The sequence below is a fragment of the Spermophilus citellus genome (genome assembly GCF_964194105.1).
Source record: "Spermophilus citellus genome assembly, chromosome: 16".
Taxonomy (NCBI): domain Eukaryota; kingdom Metazoa; phylum Chordata; class Mammalia; order Rodentia; family Sciuridae; genus Spermophilus; species Spermophilus citellus.
The window spans coordinates 11,247,535-11,264,162 of record NC_138196.1 but is presented as its reverse complement, the minus strand read 5'-3'; the positions used below and the strand labels follow the sequence as shown (position 1 = coordinate 11,264,162).

General features: G+C 47.7%; 1 protein-coding gene across 1 annotated transcript; it reads right to left on the bottom strand.

The window, feature by feature from the left end:
- Positions 1 to 11,184: 11,184 nt before the first annotated feature.
- LOC308634931 (retinal homeobox protein Rx-like) lies at positions 11,185 to 15,258 on the bottom strand (the record flags this gene model as incomplete). Its single annotated transcript, XM_081269133.1, has 3 exons — positions 11,185 to 11,679; positions 14,419 to 14,672; positions 14,970 to 15,258. 3 exons carry the CDS (start codon positions 15,256 to 15,258, stop codon positions 11,185 to 11,187), a joined length of 1,038 nt encoding a protein of 345 aa, XP_081125259.1.
- Positions 15,259 to 16,628: the final 1,370 nt, after the last annotated feature.

Below are 16,628 nucleotides of genomic sequence, written 5' to 3'. Positions count from 1 at the left end.
TGTTTAGTTCAATTTAATTCTGTGACTTAATTTAATTCCAGGGGCATGCGGGTCTTTCTGTTCTTTTCCCACTCTGCCAGCAGCAGTTCAGATTTGTCTTTAAGTGGACTTTCCTCACGGTCACACGATAGCTGCTGGAGTCCCAGATATTACATCCAGACATGACAACATTCAGAGGAAGAAAGGGACATCTCTTTTTAGGCTTCACACCATAGTGACCAAATCAGTTACATATTTTCCCTAAACCTATCACTAAAATGGGACCAGACCACTATGATTAGCCTCACCCAATGAGGATTTTTCCTGAGCAGTCCTATGGGAAGAGGGCAAGCATCTACAAAACTAAGGCTCTCAGTAAGGAAGGAGGGTGGCATTGATCTGGGTCGGACCCTTGACAGCATCACCGTTTGCATGAACTTTATTTCTGATGACCTCACACAACCCTGTTTCTATCACTAACAGCAACTTAAAAAATCAGTCACTGCAATTCAGTGCAAATAGTCTAGGTTTTATTTCACTCTCAGAGGCTCCCAGGAAATCCTTCTGGATGGTGTTTAAGACCTCAGGACTTTCAGAGCCAGCAGCAGCCGGTTCCCTGGCCCCAGGTGCTGACAGTGCAGCCAGGGTGGACAGGCTCGGCTCTCTGCCTGGCTGTCTCTGCCCTGCTCCTCTTTTTCTCTGCAAGATGCGTGTCAACTTAATTGCTGCCTGAAGGCACCGCAGACATCTACAGACATGAAAAGGAAACACAGCTTCCAATTGGGCTTGCCTCCACCTGGCAGGGTCCCAAGATGCCCCCGTACCGACAGCCCGAGTGGACAGGCTGGGGTTGAACTCAAATTAAAAACAAAACCAAAAAGCAAGCCAGATTGCAGAAGGAACGGCTTTCTTCTCACTAACGCCTGGGGACGGAGGGGAGGGGAAGGTGGATAACGTGACACTGATTTCACTCAGGAGTCAGAAACTGGCAGCCTCCTGCTCGGATCTGCTCCTAGATATGCTGGTGGTCTGGACAGTGTCTTAAAAATTAGGATTAGCCACAGACAGTTTGAAATCAAGAGACGTCATATAAAAATCCACCTTTTGCCAAAGAAGACCTGCCATTGGGTCTTCTTTTCTAGGAGACTCCGTGCCTTAAATACATCTTCAGCAGCCACAGGGAGGGTGCTCACTTTGCCACAGACCCCACCCACCCATCATGCCCCTGCTAATGTTCACATTGCCCACCTGCCCACTCTGGACCCTGGAATTTGTGATCCAAATTGAACCCCCGTATATGAGGGGCAATGAGACGGCCCTGTGGTTTGTCCAAAAACCTGGTTTAAACTGCCCTTCCTGCTGCCCTCCTCCAGTGGTGTGCACTGTGTCTTAAGGAAGTTTGCTCCCCTTGCTGGTTTGGAAGATCCACTCCTTCCTTGGCAGGTCAGTCTCACCACTGAAAGAGGTGTGATTGCAGGACAATGCGACCCATTCCAGAATGCTGCTGGTGAGCAGCTCCCAGCCAGCGAGTGGACAGGGTCCTGACAGAGCCAGGGAGGGTTAGGGGTGGACCCTCTTCTTCTGGGGGTTCCTTTGCCAAGAGCACTCACTGGATCTCAAAAGGAACCAGGAAGCGGGACTTAGGTAGAAGCTTGCGCGTCTGAGGGTCTGCGTGGCCCAAGCCCCACTTGGCCCCTCTGCTTGGCTCCACCTGATCTTGTGGCACTACATGTGCTTGCGACGGGCTGATGGTGCTTTTCTCACGGAATAACCATCATTATTTAGAGATTTTTAACTTTCCAAGTAGAAAATGTCACTGTTCTCTGGATATAGAGATGGAGAGAGAGAGAGATTGAATTTGATTTGGGTTTGACTTCAAGAGATTCCATGATTTTTCTTTTTTGTTCGGTGGGTGCTGGGATTGAACCCAGGGATGCTTGACCATGGAGCCACATCCCCAGCCCTTTTATTTATTTATTATTTATTCATTTTTAGACAGGGTCTAAGTTGTTTAGGACCTTGCTAAGTTGCTGAGGTTGGCCTCCAACTTTCAGTCCTGCTGCATCAGCCTCATAAACCACTGGGATTACAGGTACGAGCCACACCCAGCTCTCCATGATTTTGATGGGTGATACATTTTAAGAAAAAATGACATGAAGTGAGAAGCTCTCTGCCAAGTTTTGAAGGTGTCAATAAATGTCTGACTAACCCTGGCCCCCATGGGGCTAGGGCCTTTCCAGTAAGTATCTCTAACTCCTGTCTCCTAGCTGAGGGGACGGATCCAGCTTCCTGTGCACTAGAGGACTCACTTTCTTCATCTGGGGTTGGCCCAGAGCAAAAGATGTGACCCCAACCAGCTGCCACCTGAACCAGCAGCCAATGAGGGCTTCAAACTGAAACGACATTGTTACAGGCTTTCTAGCATCAGGAGATGTCCACTGTACCCGGGGGGCTGTTAGGGTCACCCTGATTGATGCCCCCTCACTGTGGAACTGGTGGATAAGCACTGGTTCCAGAGGACCAAGGGAAGGAAACCCAAGGTGGCTACCTGGTTAGTGGGGTGATGTGGTTTTAGTGTCCGGTAGTTCCAACCAGGATTTCCCAGTTGGTTGATAGTTGCTGCTGAACCAGAAGGTGACATTCAGAACGAGCCCTTAGTTTGTGGGTAAGTCCAAGACTAAGATCTGAGATTTTTCTTTGATTGTTTCATAGAAACTATGTGAAAATACTGGTCATTCTTTAAGTGCTTAATAGAATTCTTCTGGAAAACTACCTGGATCTGGGGCTTCCTTGGGGCAGGTGGAGGGTTAAACCTTGAATTCAGGTTCATGCACAGTCATGAGGCTATTTCAACTTGATGGAGGTGGGTAGTCTGTGGATTTCAAGAATTAGTTCCTCTCTTACAAGTTGTCAAATCAGCAGCACAAAGTTGTTTGTATTATTCCCTTATTACTTTAATATCTGCAGCATCCACAGCGATACCCATTTCATTCCTGATGTGGGTGACATGCATCTCCCCATCTTGTGCTTCTCGCTGGTTTTACTAGAGGTTTTGGAACTTCATTGAGGTGTTGCTGTTGTTTTAAGGAAACAGCATCTGTCAGTCCATCCAGGCTCTAAAGCAAAATGCCTTAGCCTGGGGGATTATAAAGAAAGTTACAGCTCACAGTTCTGGAGGCTGGGAAGTCCAAGATCACGGTGCTGACAAATATGGTACCAGGAGCAGGTCCGCCTCTCCCAGAAGGCCCCTCTCTGCTGCCTCCTCACTAGCAAAAGGACAGCCACACTCCCGTCAGCCTGGTTGACAGGGACACTGGCTCTGGGGAGGGTGGAGCCCTCCAAAGCCCCCTCCTCTTACCATGACCACTGGGCAATAAGTTCTAACTTGTGACATTTGGGGGGTCACAACCAGCCCACAGCAACCAGCATCTGGTTTCACTGATTTTCTGGATGGTTCCTTTGTTCTCAAGCCATTGATTTCTGCTCTTGTCTTTATCACTTCCTTCCTTCTCTCTGTATTTTGCACTTTATAGAAAGCCCGTGGCCTTCAGAGGCGCTTTCTGAGATGTGCTGCTATTATGGGTTTCTTTGTGGAACTTTCTCCCAGGTGGTTCCTGGGCACCTTTGCCCCACAGAGGTGATATACTTCCTGTTAAGAGGTGGGTTTTCACGGCACATTCTGAGGTCTACCTCCATGGGCGTCTCTCTAGCTCCTTTCTCCCATGAAGCTTCCATGACAATCATTTTTATTGTTGGCAGCTGTTTTAGTCAACTTATTTATTTATTTATTTTTGCTGCTGTGACCAAAAGACCTAACAAGAATAATAAGAGGAGGAAAAGTTTACCTGATGCTCACAGTTTCACAGGTCTCAGTCCATAAATGGCCAACTCCATTCCTTCAAGCTGGGGTGAGGCAGCCCATCATGGTGGAATGTGGCAGGGGAAAGTGCTCAGGACCTCACACAAGGAAGCAGGGCATGGATTCACTGATTAGCTGAAGGGTCTCAACCCAATTGCTTCACCTCTACACCTTTTTGCATTGCCTTGCACATGAGCTTTTGGGGACACCTAATATCCAAACCATAACAGCAGCAATTGTCTATTTTCTCTTAATTTTTGAGTCACAGGTATCTTCTAGTTGCACCAACATTGGTGATCAAAGGTTTTGTTTCCTTTGAACGGCAGCTAAGGAAAGAAAAGAGGAGAGGGAAGATGCAGTCTTATAGAACTATGTTTTTAGAGGAAGTCCACCTTCTGTGACTCTTTAAGAAAGAGCTTGTGAAGGATGTGTCTGTGGCTTCCCCAGGAGGAAGAGACCTTGTTTTAGCCTGAACTGAAGTTGCACTTGGACCCTCCAAATTGATGATGCAGTTGAGGATTTCAGAACAACCCTGAAGGTAGATGACAGTATGCAAATTACAAGATTAGTAATCTGAGGTACTAATTTAAGAACCAGCATCAGGGCACCTTGGTTTTGAGTTGGAAAACAGGAATAAAATCAATTTGTTGAACTCCAAGGCAAGTTCCAGTTTACTATACCAAGCAATCCTGCACTAATAGCCCAGAGTCAAAAACCATCTTGGGATGGTCCTAGAAGCTGTCTGTTATAGAAAGCAGGTAAATAGCGCCAGTTCCCACCTAGGATCCTCAAGAATCAACAATATCTCAGTCACACATATGCTGTGTGAGGGTGATTATAGAAGTTACTGAACAATGGAATGTTACTCAGCATTAAGAGAATAAAATCATGGCATTTGCAGGAAAATGGATGGAGTTGGAGAATATTATGCTAAGTGAAGTTAGTTAATAAAAAAAAAATGCTGAATGTTTTCTCTGATAAATGGATACTGCTCTATAATGGGATGGTGGGGGGAGCATGGGGAAGGGAGAGGGGAGGGAGGTAGGAAAGATGGTGGAATGAGATGGACATCATTACCTTAGGTACACGTGTGAAGACATGAATAGTGTGGCTCTACTTTGTACAACCAGAGACATGAAAAATTGTGCTCTATATGTATACTGTGAATTGAAATGCATTCTGCTGTCATATATAACAAATTTGCATAAGTAAATAAATGATACAGAGTAAATTGACTTAAAATGTAGATATTTCTAGATGGGTGGTGTATTGGAATACTTAAGCCATAAATACCTCAATATTATCAAATATAAGAGACTAAACTGAGTAGAAATCCTGTAGTCTATATATCAGCTGATATTGGAACTAAACTTACTACTTAATAAGTAGTAACCTTTGAAGGTTTCACAAAGGGCTACCATATATCAGGTATATATTTTTTACTTCTCAGGCATCTAAAATGCTACATTTCTGTAGAATTTTTTGAGTATATTATTGTCCTACTCCAGGGTACATTTTATTTTATACACATTTTTTTTTAATGGTACATTATAGTTGGGCTTATCTTATTTAAAAAAATGCAAACATTCACTCACAAGATATTTAAGAGGCTAAGTCAATTACATTCTCAATAAATCAACTTAGAACCAATTCCTTCCTAGCCGGAATTGTGGAGCAGCATGAAAACACAAGAGCGTAGGTTTCCCTGCACTCCTGATTTCCCTTGGAGTGACCTTAAGAATTCCTGTGGTTGTGTTGACTGCCTGGGTGAGAATCCGAATGGAAAGTGAAGGAATCCACCCGAAGGGAGGCCTGAAGTCCAAGAATTGCAGGTGGGCTCCTAAAGGAAGGTCAGTATTTGGCTGAGGAAAGGCTGTTCCTGGTGCTGGTGACCCTGGGAAGTGGGCCTTTTATGAGAAAAGTCTAATGCACAGGAGGCAGGTGAAGTTCTCCAACTGGCCATCAGGTGGCACCCTTGGCCAGATGACTGAAGTGAGCTAGTCCCCAGATCCGAGTTTGAGGCTGGAGTTTGTTTCTGGTTAGGAGGTACAGGCTGGCAGCCCCAGGCAGGGTCTGCAGCCATCATGGAGCCACCTTGCCTAAAGCCACTTTATCAAGTCAGTAGGACTGGGCTCCTACCACTGCCCAAGAAATAATAATGATAATCTCTAAATCATTTGAAGGGAATGTTCCCTCACCCAAATAAAAACAAAGTAAGGCATAGAGAAGGCAAAACAGGCTGCAATTTGAGTGCCCTGACAGCCACTGGAAATTGAGCACAAAGTGTCACCGGCTGAAACTTGAGCCTCCAGCAGAGTTCTGGTTAACTGTCAGGAGGTCACATTTACTGAGGGCCTGTCTGCTTTAAAAGAGAATGAGTGGGGGGCGAAGGGTGAGGCAGGGGAAAATCAGAGAGGCCCTAGGGGTGATGAGCTTTGAACCAAGAAGAGGAAAATTCAAGGCAAGAGAAAAGGCACCCCTCCAGCAGGACTGGCTCTGCAGTGGGAAGGAAGCTGAGCTTCCCTGGGCCTCGGGCCTCACACAGGGCCTCCAATCCACCACACCTCACTCAACTATCAGGGCTGAAGAGTCTGACATCATGGAGTGAATCTAAGTGCTGGTTCTTTTCCCCAGGAGACCTGGCATTCTGGGCTTGTCTCTTCCATTGGATAAAAAGGCACTGTCCACATTGAGTGACAGTACCAGGGAGGACCTGGGGAGGCCAAGCAGCTGGGCAGATCAGTGGTTTCCAAGCAGAGGGTCTCTAAGAAGATGACGGGGCCTGAGGTGGGTGAGTCCTGCAGATGAGCCTTGAAGCTGAGAGGGCAGTGGAATTGTGTCTGTATCATCACTGCAGCTAGGACAGTGGGCCCTCCATATGTGAGGTGAATTGATACATTTTTTGACTCTAGTAGACCCAGTGGGCACAGGAGCTACAAGATGAAGATGGTAATTATTCCAACCTGAGAGCCCAAAGTATGTGGAAGCAGGGAGAGCCTTGGGGGAGGCCTAGTTTTGTCTTGAGCAGCTTTACTGAGGTCTAAATCACATACCATACATGTCACCCAGGTACAGCACCACCTGAGAGCTTTTAGATTCACAGGTACGTGCACCCAGTGGCACAATTGGGAATGTTTTTATTGCTTCAAGAAAGTGCATCTTTTACCTGTCATCCCTCCCTGTGTCCTCGTATGCTGGTATCCCAGCACTGAGCAAGCATAGATACTTTGTCCCCATAGATTCCCCTATTCTGGACTTTCATTTCAATCTTCACTCATATAACATGTGGTCTTTTATGACTGGCCCCTTTCATTCGGCAAACTGTTGCCAAGGCCCGCCACCCTTGCTGGAGCATGTATCAGTACTCAGTCTTTTTACGGTAGAATAATGTTCCGTGATATGGATACGTGTTCTGCTTATAAATCATCTGCTGACGAACATTTGGACTGTTTCTGCCTTTTGGCTACCATGAATAATGCTATCATAAACATTCAAGAACAAACCTCTATGTGATCATGTGGGTTTAATTCCTCTTGGGTTTATAGTATCTGGGTCACGTGGTAACTGTTTAATCATTTGGAGAACTGCCAGGACATTTTCCGAAGCAGCTGGTTCATTTCCCATTCCCACCAACAGCGTCTGGGGATCCTAATTTCTCCCTATTCCCATCAACACTTCCTACAACCTTTGTTAATTTTAATCATCCTAAGATGTGTGACGCAGTATCTCATTGGGGGTTTTGTGTTTTCCTGATTTTTTTTTTCATGTGCTCATTTGCCATTTGTATGTCTCCTTTGAGAAATGTCTATTCAGATCCTTTGCCCACTGTAAAATCGGATTGTCTTTTTACTATCAAGTTGCAAGTGTTACGGTCTAGATGCAGGTACCTGCTCAGATGTGATTTGCAAGTATTTTCTTTCATTCTGTTGTCTTTTTACCTTATCGATGGTGTCCTTTGAAACACACAGTGTGACACTTTGATGAACTCTAATTCATCATTTTGCTGTTGTTCATTCTTTTGGTATCATATCTCAGACTCTTTCATCGCATCCACCATCATGAAGGATTTCTTTGTTTTCTAAGAGTTTTGTGCTTTTTGCTGTTGCATTAATGTAGTTGATCCATTTTGAGTTAATTTTTGTGTGTGGTCTGCTATGCTTTGGATTTCAAGTGTCTTCCAAAGACCATGTGTGAAAAGCTTAGTCTTCAGGGTAACACTACTGGGTGGTGGCAGAAACTTAAGAAGTAGTGTACAGTGGGAAGTCCTCATGTCCTAGGTATGTACTCTTGAAGGGGATAGTGGGACCTCAGCCCTCTCCTCAGTCTCTCTCTCCCTGGCCACAGGGAAGTGGTTTTTTGCTCTGTCACGTGCTTCTGCCACAGTGTACTCACTGCCTTGCCACAGGACCAAATACAACAAGGCCATCAGACTATGGGTGGATACCTCCAAAGCTGAGAGCCACAATAAATATTTTCTAAGTCACTGCCTCAAGTCTTTGTCACAATAATGGAAATCTGATTAACACGTGGTATAAGGATCCAACTTCCCCCCTCTGCATGTGAATATCCAGTTGTCCAAGCACCACAGTTGAAAAGACCATTTTTTCCCCATTGAATGGGGGGAAAGAACCAGATGTCTAAGACTTCCCCTCCTTTCTCATCACCACCATAGGCACCTGCAATGCAGTTCCTCCTCCTAGAAGCAGTTTTCCTCTGCTTTGTTCTTGATAGAAAGTAGGTACTTTTATGTTGGTGGGTTCTGAGTGAATGACATACAAAGGTGTGCCCTATCCAAAGCTGTAAAAGGCTTTCCAGGTCTAATGGTGGCCTGTTAATATTTTTTGGCATCTTTGTCAAAAACCAGGTGAACACAGATGTACAGGTTTATTTCTGGACTCTGTTCTATTCACTTGATCTATATTTCTATCTTTAACCAATACCTCACTATTTAGATTATCGTTGCTTTGTGATAGTTTTCAAATCAGTTGGTGTGTATCTTTATTCTTTTATTCGGGATTGTTTTTGGTTATTTCTATTCTGGGTTTCTTTAAATTCCATATGGATTTTGGAGTCAGCTCCTTAATCTGTACTAAAAAGTTAGTTGGGATTCTGATAGGGATGGTGTTGAATCTGCAGACCAGTTTAGAACTATTTCCCTCTCAACAATGATGCTAACATTGGATCCATGCATGTGGGATGTTTTTCTATATATTTAGATTTTCTTTCAACAATGTTTTATATGGTTTAGAGTATAAGTTTTGCATTTTGGGTTAAATTTATTCCTAAGTATTTTATTTATTTATTTGGTGCTATCGTGGATGAAATTGTTTCCTTAATTTCATTTTTTTGATTGTTCATTGCAAATATTTTGAAATCCAACTAATTTTTTTGTATATTGACCTTGTATCTTACACCCTTGCCAAACTCACTTATTAGTTCTGAAGTTCAAAGTCGCAAAGTGAAAAGGCACAGGATGGATCAGTGAAGTGCAGAGTGCCTTGGTGTCACCTGAACAGAGAGCCAGGAGAGAGAGAGGGCTGCGGGGGTCAAGCCTGAAGGACAGGTGGGCTCGGATTCAGTCTCAGGAGACTGCTGCATGGAGTTGTTTTTAAGCACAGGAATTGTTGGAGATGTTTGATTCTGGAGATTGCATGAAAGGTAAATTGAAAGGACTGAGAACAAGGACACCAATATGGAGGCCGTATCTGCACGGCTCCAGGGATCAGGGGGAGAAAAAGGACCCAGTGAATGTTTCTAAATGAATCAATGATGGAATGACTACTGTATGAAATGGGACCAAATAGTAAGTGACATAGCAAGCACTGCATGTCACAGATGAGTGATGGATGATAAAGTCTTGAATTAGGAAACAGGCAGGGAAGGGGGAAATAGGGGTAGGTAGGGCAAAGTCAATGTTTGGTTTTGGTTTTTGTTTCTTACTAAGTCAAGTCATTTAAGCGGAAGTAATCAACTGTACATAGGGGTTGAAGGAAAGGAATGATGAATTAGGTTTAGGTTTGGCTGATAATGACCAAAAAAAAATTAGATTTAAAACAGAGTCCAGGGGCCAGGTGTGGTGGCACACACTTTTATAATCCTAGTAGCTTAGGAGGCTGAGGCAGGAGGATCACAGGTTCAAAGCCAGCCTCAGCAATTAGTGAGGTGCTAAGCAACTCACTGAGACTCTGTCTCTAAATAAAATACAAAATTGGGCTGAGATGTGGCTCAGTGGTCAAGTGCCCCTGAGTTCAATTCCCAGTACCACCCCCCCCCAAAAAAAATAAATCCAGGCAGCAACCCAGAGCTAGTACAATACAGAGTCAGGACTGGGGTTCTTTTTATCCTGTGGCTGAACATCCTCAACATACTGTCTCATGACACAGACCAACAGAGCTGCTGCAGTACCCACAACACATCTCTATCACAGCAAAGGGATTGCAGGAGGGGGCAAGGGAAGGGCATGTTCTCAGTTGTAAAAGAACTGGTTCCTCCAAGTGTTTTCTTTTATACACTCTCATCATTATTCGAGAACATCTACTGGGAAAGGGAGGATAGGAGTGTCTTTATTCTGGCAACCAAGCGATCAGCTAAAATGTGGAAGATGTATGGCTGAGAAATAAGGTAGAAAAGAAAATGGAATGTAACTTGACTTCAGGGGTCAAGAATGATTCTCATAATATCTTTGGTGAATATGAATGCAGAAAGGGGGAGGACAGTTTTAAGGAGGTTTTATGAGCCATATGAATGATACTTTGATTTGAACACATTTGTTTTGGGTGGCCTATGGGATGTTTGTTGGAGAAAACCAACAGGTATTTGGAAACATGCACAGAGGAATCCTTATTCCTCTCCCTTGGCCATGTGTGGAGACTACCATTACACACCCACCATGCCTTAAAGGTCTCCAGATTGGGCAAAGATAGAAAGTGGAAAAAAAAAAAAACACCCAGGGACAAATTAAAAAAAAATACTAACAGGCCACTGTTAGGCCTGGAGAGCCTTTCACAGCTTTGGACAGGGCACACCCTTGTATGACATTCACTCAGAACCCACCAACATAAAGGTACCTACTTTCTATCAAGAACAAATCAGAGGAAAACTGCTTCTAGGAGGAGCTGCATTGCAGGCGCCTATGGTGGTGATGAGGAAGGAGGGGAAGTCTTGAGGAGAAGTCAGAGGGTCCTTCCCTATGAGTCGGGAGCAGGCTCGTGACCCTAACCCACGCCCGGCAGGCGGCTTGCAGGAGGGACGGGGAAAGAGTGGCCCAATGAGGGGTCCAGGAGAGAAAGGGTTCGGGACCGTGCACTCGGTTCGCAGTCAACACGCAGCAGGCTCCTCAGTCCCCCTTAGAGGGTCTGCCACGGCTTCCCGATGGCCTGGATGTGCTCCTTGGCTTTCAGACGCAGCGCAGCGATGCTGCTGTTGCGCGGGTCCGCCTCGTCCAGCGGAAACTTGTCCCCAAAGCCGGGCCCGCATGGGTAGGTGGGCGGCGGCAGCCCGAGCGGCTGTAGGCCGGGACCCAGCGGCGGGGAGTTCAGGAAGGGCGGCGGCGGCGGTGGAGTGTAGCTGGCGGGCAAGCTCTGGGCCGGCGGCCCGAAGCCGGGCAAGCTCTGCAGCGCTGTGGCGCCCCCTCCGGGCAGCGGCGGCCCGAGCCACGACTCCAGTGGCAGGGCGCCCCCTGGTGGCCCGCCGCCGCTGCCCGGGCCGGCCCCGAGGGGCGCCAGACCTGCCGAGGGCGGGGAGCGGCTGAAAGAGAGGAGGGGCGAGTCCTGCAGCTTCATGGAGGACACTTCCAGCTTCTCCTGCCGTCGCCACTTGGCCCGTTGGTTCTGGAACCACACCTGCAAGAGAAAGCACAGAGGACGTCGAGGTCGTAGGCTGCAATTCATGCCCGACTCCTGCGCCAAAGGCAAACTGGCTAGTTTGACTCCCCAGCTCCAAACAAAATTAGTACTGACTATTTTGCACCTGCGTAGAGGGCCTTGGGCCTTCTTTTCTTTCATCCCCTACGACTCCCTTCATCCCCACCTTTCCTTCCATCCAATGTCTTTATTTTCTTTTTTATTGTTTTTTTTCCTTTTTGTCTCTTCCCTGCGGTGAATCTCTTTGTTCCATCTTAGTCCTCTGAGGCATCCACACCCTTCCCCTGTTTACCGCACCCGTAGCTCTGATTGTGACTGTATCTGATTCTAATTCCTGACATGGAGCAGATGCTCAGAAAGAAAAAAAGTGAGTTTCACTTTGCTCTGGACCATAGGCCCTTGAAACCAGATCTCTGTGACCTGCTAGATGGCAGCTCCTCTTGACACTTGAGTTAAGATTTTGCTTTTTCCCAGTATGATATAATTCTCAATTGCTATGTGTTTGACTCATACCTTGTTATATCTGCCTTTTGTCTCTATTATAAACGTGGGTATACATAAATACTGGCAACATCAGAGTTGAATACAGCTATTTCCATGGATTATTAGTTATCATATAGATAGAAGCAAATGGGCTTATTTTACCATATGCACATTTCAATTATTGCTTTAATAAGGTTTTCATTTTATTTTATTGATAGTTGTTTAGTGTTTCTGAAGTTTCTTATGGATTACTTTCACAGGTTACAATGTTCACATTTATTGTATCTACTTTTACTTTCTGGTTGACATTATCCTAAGATATTAGCTCAGTAAGTACTCAAGGTTTTTTTTCCTTCTTGCTGTTCATATAGTCCTGGCCAAGCTTTCACTGGTTTCTTGCAGTGAATCCTCCACTACTAACAAAAGCACCAGAATGGAATGTAATTAACGTTTCACCACCAAGTTCCACTCTCGAAAACAGAACAGAGAGAATTGGTTTAGTTTAGGGGAGAATACGGAAGAACTTTGGCCAAACAGGTGGCTTCAGTATTGTGCTTATGAAGGGAACGGAGCAAATAGTTGCAATCTAGAAGGGGGAAAGCAGATTTATGTTGGACATGAAGGTGAGGGCAACCTAGGAGAGCTAAGAAAACAATAGTCCAGCACTGAGTAGGGCATGGCAAATGTGTGCAAGGCTGGAATTTGGGAGAAAAGAGGAAAGAAGAAAAATGTAAGCATCCCTGTCCCCTTCCCATAAAGATTTATCTGCATACCCAAGGCCCTGAACCACCAGGAAATATTAGATGTTTGGCTACATTAGAGAAATGGGGTGAGGGTTCCCTTCCCACTACCACTTGGACTTCCCTTATTGCCAGAAACTGCAGCTCTAGCTCTCTGATACAGTATCCAAGTTCATATAGCTGAAGCCTGGGAGAGTTGGCTATCCTACTGCTCTCCTAATGCCTCCAATGCCAAATACACCACACACAGATATTAAGAACCGCTATATGCTGAGAACTGTGCTGGCCCTATAGTCACAGAGAAGTCACGCTGTTTTCAAGATTCTCACAACTCAGAGAAGCCAAAACCCCTGAACAAGTAAAAGTGGGACAACCAGAAAAAAGGTGGGGTCAGGTGCAAAGAGTAGTGTAAAGGTGGGCTTCAAGCTGCCTTACCTGCATGATGTAGGGCACTGAAAGCCTGGGCATCTCCTCTTTCTTCATCTTTGGCTTGTCCTCCCTACCAAACCCTCCCTCTAATGGAAAGCAGGTGCTAACATTTCCATCCCTTCAATGAAATGATTGCCGCTTTACTGCCCCAAATTAGGAGAAATTGAACTGTCCTTGCTAGTTAATCCTGAGTCACATTAGTGAACTTTTTAAAAACAACGACTTTTTACTCATTACTGTAAACTCCTAACCTAAGCAAAAAGAGACAAAAGGCAAGAGCTTGTTCCATTTTACTTTTAAAACACAGCTAAAAAAGCACCAGACACCTGAGTATCCTTACTTCCTGGAAATCTAATTTCATAGACACACACAAGAATCCCATCTCAGTTCCACTGCCTTTCAGATGCACTGAAATTTGTTCCCAGTGTCTCTCTTTCAGGCCTCTCTAAACTCTCCCAATTTGGAACTCCTCCCAGATTTTTCACAGATGACTAGCAAATATTTAAGGCTTTCAAATATTTTAATGATCAGGGATTAAAGATAATTCAGCTTTAATTAAAGCGAAAACCCCTTTACAATAAAAAGAAAAGGCCTCCGCAGCGCTAAATTTCGGTTGGACGTGCACCAGAGAAGGAAAAGTCACTTTCTAAAATCCACTTTCTTAAGTTTCAACTGCAGTCCGGCGCAAGGAGACAGTGTTTTCCTTTTCATCAAGATGTGCGCTGCAAGGGTGGTATTTGGGATCTCAATCCAGTGACCCTATGGTCTCTGCCTACATTCCCTTTCCGCGCAGCATCGTCTCCCCAACCCCATCCCGGCTTTTATCTCAAAAGTCATTCTCAATTCCTCCTTTTAGTTTAGAAGAGGGAGATCCACCCCCAAAGGGGGATCGTCCTATAAACTCGGACATTCTGCCAGAAGACGGGTGCGTGAGGGAACCTCTGGGCTTGCCAAGCCGAAGAAACACGATAATAAATGTGTGGATGCCCGGGAACCCAGAGAAGCACTGGCTGCAGTTTAGGCCTGGGCCCTCTCGGATCCCAATCCCTTAATTCGGGCGTTTTACCTGGACCCGGACCTCGGGTAGGTTGACCTTGCCCGCCAGCTCCTCCCGGCTGTACACGTCAGGGTAGTGGGACTTTTCGAACTCACGCTCCAGCTCGTGCAGCTGGTACGTGGTGAAAGTCGTGCGGTTCCGCCGGTGCTTCTTTTTGGGCTGCTCCTCCTCCGACAGCTTCGCGTCGCCAGCGGCTGGCCCGACAGGCAACCCTGGACTCGGCCGTGCCTCCCCCGGCTCCTTGGGACAGTAGGGGCGAGAGGCTGGGGCGACGAGGCCCCTGAGGGTCAGAGACACTCCCGGGAGCATCCCTGGGCCTACCAAGCCTCCTCGTAGTGTCTGGCCAGCCCAGCTACCGCAAAGAGTTGGCCTCGAGAGGTCGTGGGTGGGTGGAAACTGCAAGGGGTTCCTAAGCGTCCTCGGGACGCGAGTTGGAAGCTCCCGTCGTGGACAGTACCCCCACCCCCGCGCCCAGTCGCCTCGATAAAAGTTAACGAAGGGACCCTCTCCTCTTGCAGAGCGCCTCAAGGGCCCTGCAGCAGCCTGCAGTTGACACTCACCTTCGTACTCTGGGACCGGCGCGGGTGCTGGCGGCGGGGAGGGCTCCGCGCCTCCCCCAGGCGCCTTGGGACAGGCGGGCCGCGCGCCCAGCCTTCGCTCCCGCTCCTTCGCTACCTGGGCGCCCCGTTCCGCCGGAAAGGTACCGAGGATCCCGTCATCCTTGGTAAAGCCCAGGATGGCTTCGATGCTGTGCAACCGCGAGGTGCTCCTGCCTGGACTGCGGAGCAGGTGACCCGCGAGCGAAAAGCTCCGGTTGGCCATGGCCGGCGCGCAGCCCGGCAGGTGCATGGGGAGCGCCTGGAGGAAGGCTGGCCGCTTTGGAGATAGAAGAGGTTCCAAGCGGACTCTTTCCAACTGTACAGGTCAGGGGAGTGGGACTTCTGGAAAGCGAGCAACCGCACGGGTTCTACCCACGGTCAAGCTTGGCTTGCAACCCCGCCCAGGCCGCCTGCGCTAGAGGTGGGCGAGCGCTCGACCCTCCACCGCCTGAGTCGCTGCAGAAGTTGGAAGTTCGGCGGCGGAGCAACTGGGGCTTCGGAAGCTAAAGCTGGGAGCGGGCTAGTCCGGGGCTCCTCCTCTCACGCCCGAACTGGGCCCCTTCTCTCAGCCCCTCCCCCCTCAGAGGGGCGGGTCCTTCTCCTGCCCAGCCTCGGGGTCCTAGCCCTGCCACTCCAAGGCCAGCACTAGGAACGTCCCCTCGACTCCCCTCCACCTCTTGATCATCCTTTTTCAAATACCACCAACACTCTCTAGGGTGTAGAGGTGAGATGTTTGACGGGCCTGGGGGCTCCCGTCGGCTAGCCTGATTTCCCCTGCTTCCCTGCCCCAGTCCTGCCTCAAAGGCGCTGACCTCCTTGGGTTCCCCTCTTCCGCTCGCTTGCTTTCACCTCCCCACTGCGGCTCACCTCTCCTATAGGGCTGCACACCCAGGCTTGGCGACCGGGCGCCGCTAGAAAGAGCCCAGATCCCAGCAGAAGGCTTTGCAGCTCTGAGGGGTAGGGAGGTCAGTGCACACTCCCAGTTTGAATCATCTCTCGTCCTGTTTTGTAACCCCACCCGCACTCCTCTTTCAGCCCAGTGGTCCGAAGTCCCAGACATCGGGTTTCTTTAGTCTTTGTCTGTTTTAACTACCCCCTAAGACGTGCGCGAGGGCAGCCTCTCTCACTCTCTTGCCCGCTAAAGCAGCGGGTGGGGCCATCTGCAGGTCCGGTGACCTCAAGAGCTGGGAGGCCGAGAGAGCCACAAGCTGCTGAGCTGATACCGGGCAGCACACCCGCAAGGAGTTCCTCGCTATCTCTGCCCTGGGGGAAGGACAGGGCCCTTTACTGACAGGCACCTTCCTTCTAGCTCCCGACACTTCTCCAGGCCAAGGAGAAGACCCAAAGCTGAAGGGGAAGAATCTTCGCCCACAGAGACAGCCCGAGCTTCCCAGAGGTTTACCGGCATAATCCGCTTGCGTTTCTTCCCCTATGGGGCCCCTTGACCCCGAGCTACTCAAAGGCTAAGCAGAAGGATGATTTGTGAGGGCGAGTGTGTTTTCACGTCCCGCGGTGCTGATGGACAATGGCACTGGGAACATTGCAACCTTCCAAGTGGAGCAGGAGCCCAGCCTTCCTGGACTATTAACTGGGAGCACGAATTAAAATACTCCCCCCAAA